Below are 18,825 nucleotides of genomic sequence, written 5' to 3' on the forward strand. Positions count from 1 at the left end.
TGGGAGGCAAAATAGATAATCATTAACATTCTTTTTACCTTGCAAGAAGTTGTGCTAAAACGGCCTGCCTAGGATCTGAGATTTGATTTGTAACTTTTCTGGCAGCATGGAGCTCTCTCTATATATAAAAAGTATACATATAGAGAGTAATATATGTATATATATTCAGTATTCTGTGAAATATGCAGCACAAAATGCACGGTCTACTTAAACCAAACATTCATTTGAGTATGGAAGATAAACAGGCTTGCCCCTAACAGTCATCTCCTTCAAGCTTCAAGTATGCTTCCTGTATGGCAGAGGACTAGTAGGCCAAGATCACATTCTCTAGACTCACTTGCAGCTCTTATATTACGGAAGTATTTAGGTTTCAATAAACGCTTCTATGTAAGATTTGGAAAGCTGTTTCTCTGATGGGTACAGATGTGGAGGCAATTTTTTCTTCTGTAGCAGAGTTACCAGAGGTGTCATTGATCAATCACTAGTTTTGTGAATGTTAGGAAGCATGGGTGGTGCATCCATTTTGCTGGTTCAGGTTGCAGGTGATATGGTGTGATTCTGGAGCTCACTGACAAAGTGGCAGTTTCTTGATTCTGGTAGCTTCCAGACAGTGGCCTCAGTCCCGTAGTTCTGAAAATATCAAGCTTCTCAAAAAGGAAGATCATAGCTCTTTTGGTGTTAGCCCTGAGGTGTGGTTTTGAGAATTGTTCCCTTAATATTCTCAATTATTCTTTTCAAGTGTATTACTAACTGGAGTGTATTCTGTTCTCTGCAACCTAACTTTGACTGATATAATCTGCTCAATTTGTTTTTAGGACCACGCATTTTTCATTGATTTAGCAAATATTTATTGAAGGCCTTCTCTGAAACAAATGTTGAGATATATATATATTTTTTTTTTTCAGATGTGTCAAACAATAGTTTTAGATCACAGAAATTATATGTTGTTTTAAAAATTATATTTCCAGCAAAGTAGTTCCATCTAAATAGAGCAGAAAAATTAAAAGTTCCATTTCCAATCTAATCACCACAGACAGTTCATTTGTCCTCATTGGTATAATGAAAAGATTATGGGAATTTAGAGACAAAAGATTAGTCTTTATGAACTTCATCTGACAAACGGAGGCCGTAAGGACCTGTCCTACCTCATAAGGTTTCTGTGAGAATCAAATGATGCCAAGTATGTGAAACTGCTTTATACACAGTAAAGTGCTACACAGTGCTGGTTATTTATAATTAGTAATAATAATTTTATCCTACAAGGTTTTCAACATTGGATGCTTATGATACCACCTTTAAAGAAAACTATTTTTGCTTGCCTAATTCTCAGTTCAGTACAAATCCTGATTTTTATATAAAGGTATTCTGAAAGATAAATCAGAGAGTGACTACTCACTTTGGGAGAGGAATTTTCTACTTTTGAAAAATATCCACAATAGGAAACCTTTTACTAAATATGCCTCTCTCACATTTAATACAATTGTTGCTTTACACATTTAAACAATACATATCTTGGTACATTCAGTGCACAAAATGAGCTAATTGTTTAGTTGTTTGAAAAACAGAATTATATCTTACAAATGATCTCGTTTCAAATATGGGTGCGGAGCACATCAAATTATAAATCAGTCTTTGAGACACCTGCATAGTCATAATTTGCAAAGTTCCCATGCTTTATGTGTTTCTTTTTCATGAGCTATATGAAAGGGAAGCTTGGTTTAGGTCAAGGAATGTCTAGTTAGTGCCTCCTACATACCAGGCAATGTTTTAGGTTTTAAAGACACAAAGATGAAAAAGACACAGTCATCTTCTATGTTACAGTTCAGTCCAGTACTGTCCAAAGCTGCAGCCAATTGTACTTGTGGCCATTGATCACTTAAGTATGGCTGGTATGACTCAGAAACTGAACTTTACATTTTATCTATTTAGATTAAATAGCCGTGCATCACTAGTGACCACCGAAGAAGGCAATGGCACCTCACTCCAGTACTCTTGCCTGGAAAATCCCATGGATGGAGGAGCCTGGTAGGCTGCAGTCCATGGGGTTGCTAGGCGTCAGACACGACTGAGAGACTTCCCTTTTACTTTTCACTTTCACGCATTGGAGAAGGAAATGGCAACCCACTCCAGTATTCTTACCTGGAGAATCCCAGGGACGGGGGAGCCTGGTGGGCTGCCATCTATGGGGTCACACAGAGTCGGACACAACTGAAGCAACTTAGCAGCAGCAGCAGCACTAATGGCCACTGTGTTGGACAGCACAGGTCTAGGCCAAACCCAACAGCTGACCTGTGGTTCCTGAGGGTGTGGTGCGGGGGGATGATGTATGGGCAAGACCCCTTTCTTTTGTCTTAAAATGAAGGTGGCCTATTAATTTTCTGGTCTTATAGGTGGGGGTGGGGAAAGTGGTGCAATGGGTTGGAAAAATAAACAGCAACAAGAGAAACAGGTATACAATTCTGTTTAAAATCTGTTCTATTTGATTAAAATGTCCCCTAACATGTGACTGCAGCCATGAAATTAAAAGACGCTTACTCCTTGGGAAAAAAAGCTATGGCAAACCTAGATGGCATGTTAAAAAGCAGAAACATCACTTTGCTGACAAAGGTCTGTATAGTCAAAGCTATGGTTTTTCCAGTAGTCACGTTCGGATGTAAGAGTGGGACATTAAAGAAGGCTGAATGCCGAAGAATTGATGCTTTTGAATTGTGGTGCTGGAGAAGACTCCTGAAAGTCCCTTGGACAGCAAGGAGATCAAACCAGTCGATCCTAAAGGAAATCAACCCTGAATATTCACTGGAAGTGCTGATGCTGAAGCTCCAATACTTTGGCCACCTGGTGTAAAGAGCCGATTCACTGGAAAAGATCCTGATGCTGGGCAAGATTGATGGCAGGAGGAGAAGGGGGCAACAGAGGATGAGATGGTTGGGTGGCATCACTGACTCAATGGATATGACTTTGAGCAAATTCCAGAAGATAGTGAAGGACAGAAAAGCCTGGCATGCTGCAGTCTATGGGGGTCACATAAGAGTCGGACATGACTTAGTGACTGAACAACGTTTAGAATGAAAGACATTGCCAGGCCAAGAAAGCTAGACAGCAAAGGTCAAAAAACTGAGGTCTAAAAAGTCTAGTTTAGGGACATCCCTGGTGGTCCCATGCTTAAGACTTCGAGGTACCATGGCAGGGTGCATGGATTCAATCCCCGGTTGGGGAACTAAAGTCCCACATGCCACACGGTGAGGTCAAAAACAATTTAAAACAAAACAAAACAAAACTAGTTTATGTGTTATCTTTAGCATTCCTTGTCATTTTACATTGGCCATCAAAGATCAGAAAAGGATCAGGTTATTAGTAAATTCCTTATGAAAAACTTCCTTGATGGGGTGGGGTGAGCCATATCCAAGATATTTGTTTACTCAAATTTATAAAGAACTGAGAGCTCATATTTTAAAAAAAGGCATTACATGCTATGGATCACTAATTATTGGGGTGATCTGTAGCACTTAATACCATTTTGTTAAATGTTAACACCTACTTGTTAAATTTTTAAAAATTCATTTATTTTTAATTGAAGAATAATTGCTTTACCATATTGTGTGGTTTTCTGCCATACATCAACATGAATCAGTCATAGGTATACATATGTCCACTCTCTCAAAAATATGGAATGCTTCATGAATTTGCATGTTATCCTTGCGCAGGGGCTATGTTAATCTTCTCTCTATGGTTCCAATTTTAGTGTATGTGCTGCTGAAGTGAGCACCTGGTTAATTTTGCTTTACCTCTATTTTCATATGCAATATGAACTTATTTTGATAAATTCTATTTATACTATTTATTCTAAACAGTGACCACATGCTATGATTTTACTCTATTTATTACAGTTATTTTTAAAGATGTCTAAACACTATCAGTTCACATGAGTCAGACAGAAGGTAAAAATAATGTCAATATTGTTGCTAAGACTAGGGGTAAGTGGCTATAACTGATAACAAGAATACGACTTGTCACTGTCTGGTCATATATCACATATCCTTCTAGGGTCAATGTATTCATTTTGCAGATTTGTCACAAATTATTGTTGGTTTTTTTTTTTGAAGAGACCAAACACAGTGGCGGCTCCAGCCCAAAGCAGATGTGCCGGGTGACAGCATCTGAAATAGAATACCATTGTGGTTACACTTGACTGCACAGTTAGGTAATAGTGATTGATGCACTTCCTGCAGGGTGCATCCTCCTGGAACGGTGGCTTCTTTTCACCAAAACTAACCAAATGTGGACTGAATTAAAGGGATTAGTTTTGGTAATAGCACCATAGTGCTCATTCTTGATGATCTCTTACAAGGAAAATGGTATCACAAACAGTATATTCTGGATTTTACAAACTTTCATAGGAACTATTAATAATTGAAATATCTCTGAACGGATTTTGTTTGAAGCTGGATTTCATGTTTAAGTGAAAGTGAAAGTCCCTCAGTTGTGTCTGACTCTTTGCGACCCCATGGACTATACAGTCCACGGAATTCTCCAGGCCAGGGTACTGGAGTGTGTAGTTGTTCCCTTCTCCAGGGGATCTTCCTGACCCAGGAATTGAACTGGGATCCCCTGCACTGCAGGCAGATTCTTTACCAGCTGAGTTACCAGAGAATCCCTTCATGTTAAATGTGTCTTATTTAAAACACATCTCTAGGGTTCCAATCCTTTGGAAATATTGTTCACAGGTAAGACGAAGGCTTTGATTTTTGCAGAAGCTAAGGCAGGAAACAAAATTTTGTGTATTCAGCAAAACAGCAATATTGGAAATTGAGTTTGGGCATAAAATCTTATCATTTGCACCTCTAGTTGTTCAAAACAATGCATCCATCAGAAAATGGTGAGACTTTATGATTTCTGGGCCTTGTCTATAGAAATTACATTTTTAAATGAACACTAAAACAGTATATTTGTAATTTCCTATGGAAGCTAATTGAATTTCCTTATACCAGTGAAAAAAGTGATAATCCATTTGTGCCTTCACAGAGTTACAGGTATAAGCCCTGTTAGAAATTAGTGAAGGAATAAGTATCATGATAAGTGACGCTAAATTTGAACTGTATGTCCGTGGCAGTAAATAACACTTAAATCATCATTCTTCTTGATGAAAAGTACTGGCTCTGGAATCAGATTCTTGGGTTCCAGTCCTGGCTTTCCAGTTTACTAATTGTGGCTTTAGGGCAGGTCTCTTGCCTTCTCCTAGACTTTCTTTAATTGTACCACGGCCACGGTAATAATAATGCCTCTGTTAGGGGGTTTCTGTCAGAATTTACTGACATGACCCTTGTAGTAGTTAGCACAGTATACAGCATGTTATTTAAGTGGCTGCTGTTATTACATGTATGTTAGATGTGCTTTGTGGGGCTTCCCTGGTGACTCAGATGGTAAAGAATCTGCCCGCAATGCTGGAGACCCAGGTTTGATCCCTGGGTCAGGAAAATCCCCTGGAGAATCGAATGGCAACCCACTCCAGTATTCTTTCCCAGAGAATTTCATGGACAGAGGAGCCTGGAGGGCTACAGGCCATGAGGCCACAAAGAGTTAGACATGATTGAGCAACTAACACTTTAGATGTGCCTTGTAGTCTCTCCTGGGTATGTGCCTGGTTTCCTCAACTTAAGTGCAAGCTTTGAGAAGACAGAAACCAGCTCATATAGTTTTCTAGTCCCTTCACTGTCCAGCAAAATATCTTATAAATTATTTTATATGGGTCAGCAATGAGATTTAAAACTAAAAGGCAATTTGGGGCTAAAGGACCTTGACTATCAGTTTCCTGAGACCGTCCATGAACCTCTCTCCCACTCTAGGATAACCCTGTAGTTCCCTGTGAGTTGTATCAATGGGAATTCATGGCTGCTGCCTACACCAATCAACAACAGTCAATCCAATCAAGCAGACAATTTGCCAAAGGCCTGAGGCTGTATGCACAAAGTAGTGCAAAAGAGATTCTGGTTGAGTTAAGTAACTGATTATTTGCATGAATTACAAACTGTTTCTGAGTTTTAAAGGCATTTCTAGCTAACCAGGAAGTGTGTAATTTCTTTATCTCACCTAAGTTAAATTATGCAGAATATAATTTATGCCTTCCTTCTTTAGCTCTTCTCATGCTTTAGTGACAGGCTAGTTAGCATTTTCTGTATCTAAGAACTTACTGTTGCTGAACAACTCATGTGCAATAAGCTCAAAGGTCACTCACAGTGACCTTAAAAAACTAGGACTTTTAAACATGCTTCCTGAGTTTTACTTCTCAATCTTTTAAAAAATATTTATCTGGTTGCACCAGATCTTAGTTGTAGCACATGGATCATATATCTTCGTTGCCACACGTGAGATCTTATAGTTATGGCATGTGGGATCTAGTTCCCTGACCAGGTAGCGAACCCAGGACCCCTACATTGGGAGCGCTGAGTCTCAGTCATTGGACCACCAGGGAAATCCCTACCTCTTAAGTCATTTAAATTAACAGTTTGATTTGAGCTGTCCGAAGAAAGAATTAAGTTTAATACTAGTACATATTGACTCTAACCTACTATAAGTTAAGTAAACCCTGAGTATAGTAGCAAAGTTAAGGAAGCTGGGTTTCCTTACCAACTGATGGGTGTGAAGGCTGCATTTTAACCTGGTATAATCCATAGGTGGACTTCCCTGGTGGCTCAGACAGTAAAACGTCTGCCTACAATGCAGGAGACCCAGGTTCAGTCCCTGGGTCGGGAAGATCTCGCAACCCACTCCAGTATTCTTACCTGAAAAATCCCATGGATGGAGGAACCTGGTTAGGCTATAGTCGATGGGGTTGCATCACAGAAAACTAACCAATCTAATCACATGGATCACAGCCTTGTCTAACTCAATGAAACTGTGAGCCATGCCATGTAGGGCCACCCAAGATGGACGGGTCATGGAAGAGAGTTCTGACAAAATGTGGTCCACCAGAGAAGGGAATGGCAAACCACTTCAGTACTCCTGCCTTGAGAACCCCATGAATAGTATGAAAAGACAAAAAGATAGGAACTGAAAGATGAACTCCCCAGGTCGGTAGGTGTCCAAAATGCTACTGGAGATCAGTGGGGAAATAACTCCAGAAAGAATGAAGACATGGAGCCAAAGCAAAAACAACACCCAGTTGTGGATGTGACTGGTGATGGAAGCAAGGTCCAGTGCTGTAAAGAGCAGTATTGCATAGGAACCTGGAATGTTAGGTCCATGAATCAAGGCAAATTGGAAGTGATCAAACAGGAGATGGCAAGAGTGAATGTCAACATTTTAGGAATCAGCGAACTAAAATGGACTGGAATGGGTGAATTTAATACAGATGACCATTATATCTACTACTGTGGGCAAGAATCCCTTAGAAGAAATGAGGTAGCCATCATAGTCAACAAAAGAGTCCAAAATGCAGTACTTGGATGCAGTCTCAAAAATGATAGAATGATCTCTGTTTGTCTCCAAGGCAAACCATTCAATATCACAGTAATCCAAGTCTATGCCCCGACCAGTAATGCTGAAGAAGCTGAAGTTGAACGGTTCTATGAAGACCTACAAGACCTTCTAGAATTAACACCCCCAAAAGATGTCCTTTTCATTATAGGGGACTGGAATGCAGAAGTAGGAAGTCAAGAAATGCTTGGAGTAACAGGCAAATTTGGCCTTGGAGTACAGAATTAAGCAGGGCAAAGGCTAATAGAGTTCTGCCAAGAGAATGCACTGGTCATAGCAAACACCCTCTTTCAACAACACAAGAGAAGGCTCTACACATGGACATCACCAGATGGTCAACACCGAAATCAGACTGATTATATTCTTTGCAGCCAAAGATGGAGAAGCTATATACAGTGAGTAAAAAACAAGACAGGGAGCTGACTGTGGCTCAGATCATGAACTCCTTATTGCCAAATTCAGACTTAAATTGAAGAAAGGAGGGAAACACTAGATGATTCAGGTATGACGTAAATCAAATTCCTTACGATTACACATTGGAAGTGAGAAATAGGTTTAAGGGACTAGATTTGATAGAGTGCCTGATGAACTATGGACAGAGGTTTGTGACATTGTACAAGAGACAGGGAGCAAGACCATCCCCAAGAAAAAGACATGCAGAAAAGCAAAATGGCCGTCTGAGGAGGCCTTACAAATAGCTGTGAAAAGAAGAGAAGCCCAAAGTAAAGGAGAAAAGGAAAGATATACCCATTTGAATGCAGAGTTCCAAAGAATAGCAAGGAGAGATAAGAAAGCCTTCCTCAGTGATCAGTGCAAAGAAATAGAGGAAAACAACAGAATGGGAAAGACGAGAGATCTCTTCAAGAAAATTAGAGATACCAAGGGAACATTTCATGCAAAGATGGGCACAATAAAGGACAGAAATGATATGGACCTAACAGAAGCTGAAGATATTGAGAAGAGGTGGCAAGAATACACAAAAGTGCTGTACAAAAAAGATCTTCATGACCCAGATAATCATGATGGTGTGATCACTCACACTCACCTAGAGCCAGACATCCTGGAATGTGAAGTCAAGTGGGCCTTAGGAAGCATCACTACAAAGCTAGTGGAGGTGATGGAATCCCAGCTGAGCTATTTCAAATCCTAAAAGATGATGCTGTGAAAGTGCTGCACTCAATATGTCACCAAATTTGGAAAACTCAGCAGTGGCCACAGGACTGGAAAAGGTCAGTTTTCATTCCAATCCCAAAGAAAGGCAATGCCAAAGAATGCTCAAACTACAGCACAATTGCACTCATCTCACATGCTAGTAAAGTAATGCTCAAAATTCTCCAAGCCAGGCTTCAGCAATACGTGAACTGTGAACTTCCAGATGTTCAAGCTGGTTTTAGAAAAGGCAGAGGAACCCGAGATCAAATTGCCAACATCTGCTGGATCATTGAAGAGGCAAGAAAGTACCAGAAAAACATCTATTTCTGCTTTAGTGACTATGCCAAAGCCTTCTACTGTGTGGATTACAATAAACTGTGGAAAATTCTGAAAGAGATGGGAATACCAGACCACCTGATCTGCCTCCTGCGAAATCTGTATGCAGGTCAGGAAGCAACAGTTAGAACTGAACATGGAACGACAGACGGGTTCCAAATAGGAAAAGGAGTACTTCAAGGCTGTATATTGTCACCCTGCTTATTTAACTTATATGCAGAGTACATCATGAGGAATGCTGGGCTGGAGGAAGCACAAGCTGGAATCAAGATTGCCGGGAGAAATAGCAATAACCTCAGATATGCAGATGACACCACCCTTATGGCAGAAAGCGAAGAAGAACTAAAGAGTCTTTTGATGAAAGTGAAAGAGGAGAGTGAAAAAGTTGGCTTAAAACTCAAGATTCAGAAAACAAAGATCATGGCATCCAGTCCCATCACTTCATGGCAAATAGATGGAGAAACAGTGGAAACAGAGGAAGACTTTATTTTTTGGGGCTCCAAAATCACTGCAGATGGTGTCTGCAGCCATGAAATTAAAAGACGCTTACTCCTTGCAAGAAAAGCTATGACCAACCTAGACAGCATATTAAAAAGCAGAGACATTACTTTGCCAACAAAGGTCCGTCTAGCCAAGGCTATTGTTTTTCCAGTAATCATGTATGGATGTGACAGTTGGACTATAAAGAAATTTGAGCACCAAAGAATTGATGCTTTTGAACTGTGGTGTTGAAGACTCTTGAGAGTCCCTTGGACTGCAAGGAAATCAAACCAGTCAATCCTAAAGGACATCAGTCCTGAGTATTCATTGGAAGGACTGATGCTGAAGCTGAAACCCCAATACTTTGGCCACCTGATGCAAAGAGCTGACTCCTTTGAAAAGACCCTGATGCTGGGAAAGATTGAAGGCAGGAGAAGGGGACAACAGAGGATGAGATGGTTTGATGGCATCACCGACTCAATGGACATGAGTTTGGGTAAACTCCAGGAGCTGGTGATGGACAGGGAGGCCTGGCATGCTGCAGTCCATGGAATCATAGAGTTGGACATGAATGAGCGACTGAACTGAACCCATAGGTTGGATGTAGGCTTTGAGAACTTAAATATGTTCACTATCACACAAGATATTTGGAAAGTTTGTACAAGGCCATTGGGCTCTGCTCATTGATCCCAGTGCTCTATCAACGTTTCTTCATCTGAGATTCCTCTTTGATACTTTTACGTTCATTTTATTGTAGTAATTAAAGAAAAATAAATTCTAATTGTTTTTTGGTTTTGTTTTATCAGTGTACACCTGCAGGCGCACAGGAATTTGAGTCTAGCTGTACTGTGTTGTGAAAAAACTTGCAATTGGATCCTAAAATGACAGGCAATGTAAATTATAAAGTACAAAACACTGTAGGTGAAAGCACTGTCAGCAATAAATAAAATGGCTTTCTTTGGGAGGAAATAACTGGAAAGAGAGAATAGGCTGGGGGAGGAAATGATCCACACCATTAGGAAAAGAAGAGCCATATTTAGGAAAGTATTTGAGGGACAAGGACATCTGAAACAAGTGAATTTTGGTCCTAGGCACTCCTCGAAGAGTTCAAGTCACAGAGGGCAGGTGGGTTGCCTGAGCTTTGCCATTTCCCCTCCTGAAAGACCCTGGACTTTTATTTCCCAAAGACCGCTCATTCCGTTTTGCTGAGAGCATAACTTGTGTTCAGGAACTGGCTTTACAAAGATGAAAAGAGTCCAGGTCTTGTCTCCAAGTGCTTCTCGGCCTTAAAACAGAACATCCTTATAGGTAGGTATGCTGCTGCTGCTAAGTTGCTTCAGTCGTGGCCGACTCTGTGCGACCCCATAGACGGCATCCACCAGTCTCCCCTGTTCCTGGGATTCTCCAGGCAAGAACACTGGAGTGGGTTGCCATTTCCTTCTCCAATGCATGAAAGTGACAAGTGAAAGTGAAGTCGCTCAGTCGTGTCCGACTCTCAGAGACCCCATGGACTGCGGCCTACCAGGCTCCTCCGTCCATGGGATTTTCCAGGCAAGAGTACTGGAGTGGGGTGCCATTGCCTTCTCCGGGCCCTATTACAAGATGAGAAGAAGCTTGCGGAGGCCTCAGGTTTCCACAGAGGAAATGAGCTCTGTGTGGTGCAAAAGGCAGACACTTTTGATAGGCTTTCTTATCTTCCAAAAAGAATAAATGATCACCTGAAATATGAAACAAATAGATCGCCCAGAAAGGATTGGGATGAAACTTTATATGGAAGTTTGAAATAAGTCCTCAGTATCTCCAGGGAAGAAGGCTCTAGAAGACCCAGGAGTGCTAACTGATCAAAGGGACAGTCCCCCAGTGGAGCGTCTTCCTCATACTTGCACCTCAGGAAATGTTGACTGTTCTGGAGTATCTACTTAGGGGAGGGGAGAGAGTCCAACCACTTGTATCAGATTTGAACATAACATGGGGAGAAGGCTACTTTCACGATTCTAAGCTGTTTTCTCTCGTCACCCCCTGTAGTTTCAGGGCTGTGTGAGGTGTATCGGCAGGAATTTTCTTTTGAAGAGAAGTAATAAAAGCATTTAAATTAGCGGGAGGGTGGTTAACACCCGCAGCTCTGCCCCACAGCACGCCTCCTCGTCCGCTGGGGTTCACCGCGCGCCTCCCCTAGGGTTGGCGCAACAGCGCTAACGGCCGCGGAGTAGCAACGGTTCCCGCGCAGCGCGCGGCGGGAGTTACGCGGTCAGGACTCGCAGGCCAGCCGCAAGTTCAGAAGAGGCTGGTAGGGGGTTGGGGGACGAGGCCGGTCAATGGGCAGCTTTTGACGAACAGTCCTTACAGCCAATTGAAAGCCTGGTCGACTTTTCCCTCTGCCAATAGGAAGCGAGGCCCGGACTGGGGAGGGGGGCGCTTCCCGCGGGCTGCGGCTGGATTCGATCCCGGGCGGCTGCCTTGAAGGCGGGGGCGGAGGCTCGGCCTGGGCTGCGAGGAGCGGATTAGGGGAGGAGGGAAGACCGGAAGCCACGGTCGCGTCCCCATCCTTAGATTCGCTCCTCCGGGCTGGGAGCGGAGGCGCAGGAGGAGGGAGAGGCTGGATGTCGGCCCCGTGATAAAGGGGAGCGGCTGCTCCGGAGCCTCTTCCCGGGGCGCCTCCTCATCCTGCCAGCCCTCCGCAGCCACTCGGCTCCTGGGCGCGGGGCCCCCGCGGACGTCTCGTCCGCGCAGATCTTTGCTGGAGAGGCGCTGCCGGTGACGGGGACTGGCCGGCGGCGTCCGAGGCCCGCACCCCGCCGCCACCCCCACCGGCCTGTTGGCCGGTCCCTCTGGCCGCCGCCATGTCCTCCTCCTCATCCTCCCCCAGGGAGACGTACGAGGAGGACCGGGATTACGAGAGCCAGGCCAAGCGCCTCAAGACCGAGGAGGGGGAGATCGATTACTCGGCCGAGGAAGGCGAGAACCGCCGGGAAGCGACGCCCCGGGGCGGGGGCGATGGCGGCGGCGGCCGGAGCTTCTCACAGCCGGTAACAAAGCGTGGCGCCCCGTCAGCTGAGTCTGGCGGCTCCCTGGGAAGCAGGGCTCTGCAGCTGGGACTCGGCCCCAGGGCCTCCTGTCCTCCTCGTTTTCCTTTTTTGCGGCGCTGACCAGGTCGGGAAGCGCCGACTCTTCTCTTACGGGCTTTTATTCTTCGCCCTACTTGTTTCCAGCATCCCGAACGCGAGTCCGGCCCCAGCTTGGCCGCAGGCCCCGCTGCGAGTCCACTGCCGGCCCTGAACTTAGGGAGGGTCGCGGGCGGGGGGCGGCGCGAGGCGTTGCTTCCGCTCCGGGGGGCTCTGGTGCGCGATTAGCCCTTTGTTAGTTTAACTCCTCAGGCGGTTGACGGGCGTCGGACAACCCGTTCCCTTCAGCCCCCAACCCCCAGCCCGCAGCATCCGCGCGCTGGTCAAGATCGCAGGGTGGTGGCGTCGGTTCCGCCCAGGGCTCTCGACGCCTAGGTGCTGAAGAGAGCCTCGGCTCAGTGACAGATTACTCTCTGGGGTTCCCAACCCAGTTCCCCTCAAGGTTTAAAATTTTTTATTCTTGCTAGGCCTGGCGTGCATGCTTTGCGCCCCAGTTTCATGGTTATTGCTCAGTACAGTTTTCGGCACTTCGATTAAAAACAAAATCTGTTGGCAGGTGTTCGCATACCGCTATTTTAAATTAAAAGGAATCTTAAGTCTCAGTTTTTCCTGGGCAGTTTGTTCCCAATTTGTTCCATAAAACTGAACTCAACTGCATCAGACACACGTTCCGAGATTCTTGTTTTTAGCATCAATAAAGCTTAGATAGAGGCAGAAGGAATGTGAAAATCGTTTCATCCGCAGCAAGTGGTAACTCAACTTCAGTTGAATGGAAACTTTAAGCACGCTAAGCAAAGCAAAAGTTTTTTGCCATTTTTGGTGCACTTAAGCTGTCTTTATGACTTAGGTGTTCTTTAAACATGTAACACATTCTAACTGATTAAAAAAAAAAACTATACCTGAAATTTTCGAAATTGTTCACGTATGTTCTAATATCAGATTAAAATGTTTTTCACCTTTTATAAGAGGCAAATTAGAAGTCAGAAGTCTTCTCTTGTTTGCATTTTAACGTAAAAAATTCTGGTCAGTAGAATTTAGAGTTTACAAAGAGGATAATGTTGCAAGACATTAGAAAAAGGAACTTTTTCTTCCTCTAAATAGTTTTCTTATGGCTAGATACTGCTTTCAACTTCTGTACCTATCTATTTGGAATATTCAAAGTGTAACTTGGAAGTGTGAATAAAAGAAGTGCATTTCTTCTTAGGAAGTTTCAGTTCAAAGTCAACTCCATTATGGAAACTGAAAACAGGAATGTTGGAATATTATAACTGATATTTAGATGCATTGAATCAGCATATTTCTTTTGCCAAAAGTCTTGGTTGAGTTTTTGTGTGGCAGCGTGAAATGTCTCCCATTGAATGTCTTAGAAAGATACTTGAATCAGTTTACGAAAAATTGTTTTTGATAACAGATTAAATATTAAGCCAATACTATTATTTTAGATGTTGGGAAGAAAATAATGCATAATTAATACATTCAAAGTGGATTGTATTTAGTAGTGGAAGTAGCTCTGTGCAGGGCTTGGGGAGTCAGAAATCTTAGCTAGTATACAATGTGTGACCTTGGTAAAGTCAGTTAACTACTATTCTGAGTTCTCTTTGTAAAATGTGAAAGTTGAACTTCGTGCTTTCCATACCTGAAGTTGTAATTCAGTGGTTGATCTAATGCAGCTTTTAAATTACCCATGCAGGAACTAATGTATGTAGATTGAGTTATAAATTCAAATTTTAACTGCTTTTTTTTCTTAGGAGAGCGTGAATTGCTTTTATTTTATAGTAGAGCCAATATTGCACTGTTGAATCTAATGAAGTATTATTTTTCCTGTTTTTAAACATTTTTCTTCATGTAATTTTGGATACTATTTTGAGATCATTGTGGCTGTGTAAACCTGTACATAATAAAATTTTACTAGGACAGGAATGCCCTGAATAGAAATTTATTGTCTAGTGCATCATCATTCAGAAATATGGTAATTCATCTGGGAAGGGTTTGACTCCACCTCAGCCTAGCCCCAGAAGACTTCATGATCAAACTGTTTAGGTAAATGCAGATTAGGTACAATGATGGGTAACCTTTTCAACACTAGCTGGAAGATTGTAAAAGTGTGCAGTAAGACTTCAGAGATTTACATTGTTTGGCTTTTCATGGGTTTTCTTGCATCACCGACTCGATGGACATGGGTTTGGGTACACTCCGGGAGTTGGTGATGGACAGAGAGGCTTGGCGTGCTGCAATTCATGGGGTCGCAGAGTCGGACACGACTGAGCGACTGAACTGAACTGAACTGAGGTTTAAAGAGGATGTATTTAAGAAAAAGTTTATACAAATGCTCCTGATTTAAAGATGAATTAGTCATTGTAAATGTTGTTTTTAAGGTGTAAAGAGAAATAAGTTTGTAGTTTGGATATGAGAAATTAAGACCCTCTTCAAATTTGTGTCTTTTGGTGCTTTGAAGAGCGAAAACTCCCAGAGTGTTTTGCATTCTTTGGGCTACATTTTGAATAAAGCTTATGGAGGTTCATGCTGTGTACTATACAATTACTTTATTCTTGTGGAGTAAATTGTGTTCTTAAATTTAGCAGGTATGACCTTCAAGATCATGTTAATAGTAAATATCTTTATCTGCTTCAGTTCAGTCGCTCAGTTGTGTCCAACTCTTTGCGACCCCATGAACTGCAGCACACCAGGCCTCCCTGTCCATCACCAACTCCCGGAGTTTACTCAAGCTCATGTCCATTGAGCCAGTGATGCCATCCAACCATCTCATCCTCTCTCATCCCCTTCTCCTCCTGTGCTCAGTCTTTCCCAGCATCAGGGTCTTTTCAAATGAGTCAGTTCTTCAAATCATGTGGCTAAAGTATTGGAGTTTCAGCTTCAGCATCAGTCCTTCCAATGAATATTCAGGACTGATTTCCTTTAGGGTGGACTGGTTGGATCCCCTTGCAGTCCAAGGGACTCTCAAGAGTCTTCTCCAACACCACAGTTCAAAAGCATCAATTCTTTGGTGCTCAGCTTTCTTTATAGTCCAACTCTCACATCCATACATGACTACTGGAAAAACCATAGCTTTGACTAGACGGACCTCTGTTGGCATAGTAATGTTTCTACTTTTTAATATGCTGTCTAGGTTGGTCATAACTTTTCTTGCAAGGAGTAAGCGTCTTTTAATTTTATTGCTACAGTCACCATCTGCAGTGATTTTGGAGCCCCTGAAAAAACTTTTCAGAAAGCAGCTTGATTTCAGAATGTTAGCTCTTCATTTGGCAAAACCAATTGAATAATTGAATTAGGAGGTTACTTAGAAAAAATTCTGCTTCTATAAAGATTGATATCAATAAAAATTTATGGAGTACTAATTCACTTTAGAGACTTTTAAGTTTTTCTTTTACTCTATTCTGCTAGTGACTAAAAAGACAAATCAAAAATTGTTAAAGTGATTAGTGATGAGGTGAAAGTTAAAGTTTCTCAACTTTTAGTAAATAGACCTGTAAGATGGCAAAATGCCAAGATAAAAATAAGGATCCAGGATTTCCAAACAGAATATTCTGTCTGCATTACATAGAGAATCTCATTTGAATTTAAGACACACTATTATATTAAGCTTTAATGATCTGAATTGCAGTGATGATAGGACTACTGTGATGGCTTATTGGGATGAATATAGAATGGGAGATGGGATGAAGTCACTTCGTTAGCTTCCACAGGAAGAGTTTAGACTGTGACGGTGAGCATAGTAATTACACTCTGGAGAATAAAAAAGTTCAAGGATGTGTACCTCAGAGGTAAGGGCCAGAGCCTCGAGGCTTCTGTAACAGTAATGTCCTGTGTCTTATTTAGCTAAGCTGCTGCAGTAGAGTGAGAATTTTAGGTTTAGTTTTGGGAAGTAAATGAAAAGTAGTAGGTTCTGGGACTTCCCTGGTGGTCCAGTGGCTTGTGCTTCCACTGCAGGGAGCTGGGGTTCAATCCTTTGTCAGGAAACTAAAATCCCGTGTGTCAGGCAGCAGAGCCAAAAAAAAAAAAATTAGTAGGTTTTACTGCCTTTTGGTTTTAACAAGTGACTGTTTTTTCATGTTAGTACATAACAGTGAAAAGTGTTGTGAAGAGAGCCGTAAGCCCAACCAAAGCAGGTGTCTTGGCTCTGCTACCAGCATGCTTTGTGACTTAATCTCTTTGGAACTCAACTTGGTACCTATCACATGAGATGGTTGGATTAGATGATCACTGTGATTTCTTAGCTCATTAAGAAAATAATACTTGAGCCCTATCATGTGCTAGGTGCTATTCTTGGTGATGGGGATATAATAGTTAAAAAAATTCCATATTTAAAAATGTGTGATTCTACATCATTTAGCACTTTATTTTCCCTCTGAAATTGAATACAGCTTTCAAAGCTTGCAGTTGCAGCCACAGCACTAACTCAAGTGAGCTTAAACAAAACAAAAAGGGGGCAGGTATAGGGAGTTTATCAGTTCATATAACTATGAATGCCAAGTTGTAGCACTAGTTTTAGGCATTTCGTGATCTAGGGATTTAGATGAAATCTTAGGGACTAGATTCTGTCTCTTTACATGTTTCAGCTCTGTGACTCTGCGATCCCAAAGACTGTAGCCTACCAGGCTTCTCTGTCCATGTCATTTTCCAGGCGAGAGTACTGGAGTGGGTTGCCATTTCCTTCTCTAGGGGATCTTTCCAACCCAGGAATGAAAACCCAGGTCTCCCGCATTGCAAGCAGACGCTTTACCCTCTGAGCCACCAGGGATGCCCCTATTTCCTCTACGTAATGATAAAGTTAGGCCTACATTGTTTTCGCTAGCAAATTAAGAGAACACAGTCTGTCCCTCAATGTCTGTAGTAACTATCCCCTCTGATAAGCCATTTTTTTTAATATCTCCCTACTCCTGACAAGTCACTGGACTACTTCTGAAGTTGGGAAGTTACGACTGTATGAGTGAGAATACCAGTGGAATAATGTGAGACTGAGGTGTTTTTGTTTGCTTGTTTTTGTGTTTAACCAAAAGGAGGAGGAGAGAGTTTTGGGTAGATAAAACCAAGGGATTTCTACCACATGAGCAAAATGATAGATTATTTTTTAAAAAGTTATTTGAATCATATGCCTCTTCATCTTTAATCTTTGTTATGTGATCAGTTCAGTTCAGTCGCTCAGTTGTGTCCAACTCTTTGCAACCCCATGAACCGCAGCACGCCAGGCCTCCCTGTCCATCACCAATTCCCTGAGTCTATCCAAACCCATGTCCATCGAGTCGGCGATGCCATCCAGCCATCTCATCCTCTGTCGTCCCCTTCTCCTTCTGCCCCTCAATCTTTCCCAGCATCAGGGTCTTTTCCAGTGAGTCAGCTCTTCGCATCAGGTGGCCAAAGTATTGGAGTTTCAGCTTCAACATCAGTCCTTCCAGTGAACACCCAGGACTGACTTCCTTTAGATGGACTGGTTGGATCTCCTTGCAGTCCAAGGGACTCTCAAGAGTCTTCTCCAACACCATAGTTCAAAAGCATCAATTCTTTGGCGCTCAGCCTTCTTTATAGTCCAACTCTCACATCCATAGATGACCACTGGAAAAACCATAGCCTTGATTAGACGGACCTTTGTTGGCAAAGTAATGTCTCTGCTTTCTAATATGCTGTCTAGGTTGGTCATAACTTTCCTTCCAAGGAGTAAGCGTCTTTTAATTTCATGGCTGAAGTCACCATCTGCAGTGATTTTGGAGCCCAGAAAAATCAAGTCTGACACTGTTTCAAATGTACCTTAAAACTTTGAATAGGAAAATGAAAGGACTTCCCGTGTTTGGGATCTGCTCTATTGTAAGGAAAGAAAAGACCCAAGTGATGTGATTGTTTGACTTGAAGACCATGTACTAGTTAACTCTAAGCATAACGTAAGTTAAAAAAAAATACTTGCATCTGTCCCTTGAAACTAGTTGGTCCTTCACCTTTGTGAAGTAGCCAGAGTAAAAGAGGGGAATAATCTTAATTATCTAGAAATCTGTACTCATTTCTTGGTACTACTTTGATAAACTCTAATGTATCCAGAAAACAATTACCAGAATAGAGAAGGTACTCAAGATCATAATCATAAGAGGAATGACAAGAATCTGGGGGATATTTAGCCTGAAAGGTAAACTTCAGTGTGATTTCAGAAATCACTACAAATAGAAAGGTTATGTAAAAGAGGGAAATGAAGATAAGGATGGGGGTGGCAGTGATTAATATTTATTGAGCTTTTGTTCAGTAACTACATCTGGCA

The 18,825-nt window shown here is 42.2% G+C and overlaps 1 protein-coding gene and 1 non-coding gene across 6 annotated transcripts in view; one reads left to right on the plus strand and one right to left on the minus strand.

The window, feature by feature from the left end:
- Nucleotides 1-3,659: 3,659 nt before the first annotated feature.
- LOC145504019 (U6 spliceosomal RNA) lies at nucleotides 3,660-3,766 on the minus strand. Its single transcript, XR_014052012.1, has one exon. It is a non-coding gene; the product is annotated as a U6 spliceosomal RNA (small nuclear RNA).
- Nucleotides 3,767-11,875: 8,109 nt separating this feature from the next.
- Nucleotides 11,876-18,825, plus strand: part of HNRNPLL (heterogeneous nuclear ribonucleoprotein L like) — a 38,202-nt gene continuing 31,252 nt past the window's right edge. For all 5 annotated transcript variants that reach the window (XM_081483245.1, XM_081483247.1, XM_081483244.1 and 2 more), the window contains exon 1: nucleotides 11,876-12,467. In XM_081483245.1, the coding sequence (XP_081339371.1) occupies nucleotides 12,282-12,467 (186 nt within the window). In that variant the 5' untranslated portion in view covers nucleotides 11,876-12,281. The remainder of the gene's footprint in view (nucleotides 12,468-18,825) is intronic.

The sequence above is a fragment of the Giraffa tippelskirchi genome, chromosome 4 (assembly GCF_054371585.1).
Source record: "Giraffa tippelskirchi isolate mGirTip1 chromosome 4, T2T-mGirTip1v1.2.pri, whole genome shotgun sequence".
In the NCBI taxonomy this organism is placed as follows: domain Eukaryota; kingdom Metazoa; phylum Chordata; class Mammalia; order Artiodactyla; family Giraffidae; genus Giraffa; species Giraffa tippelskirchi.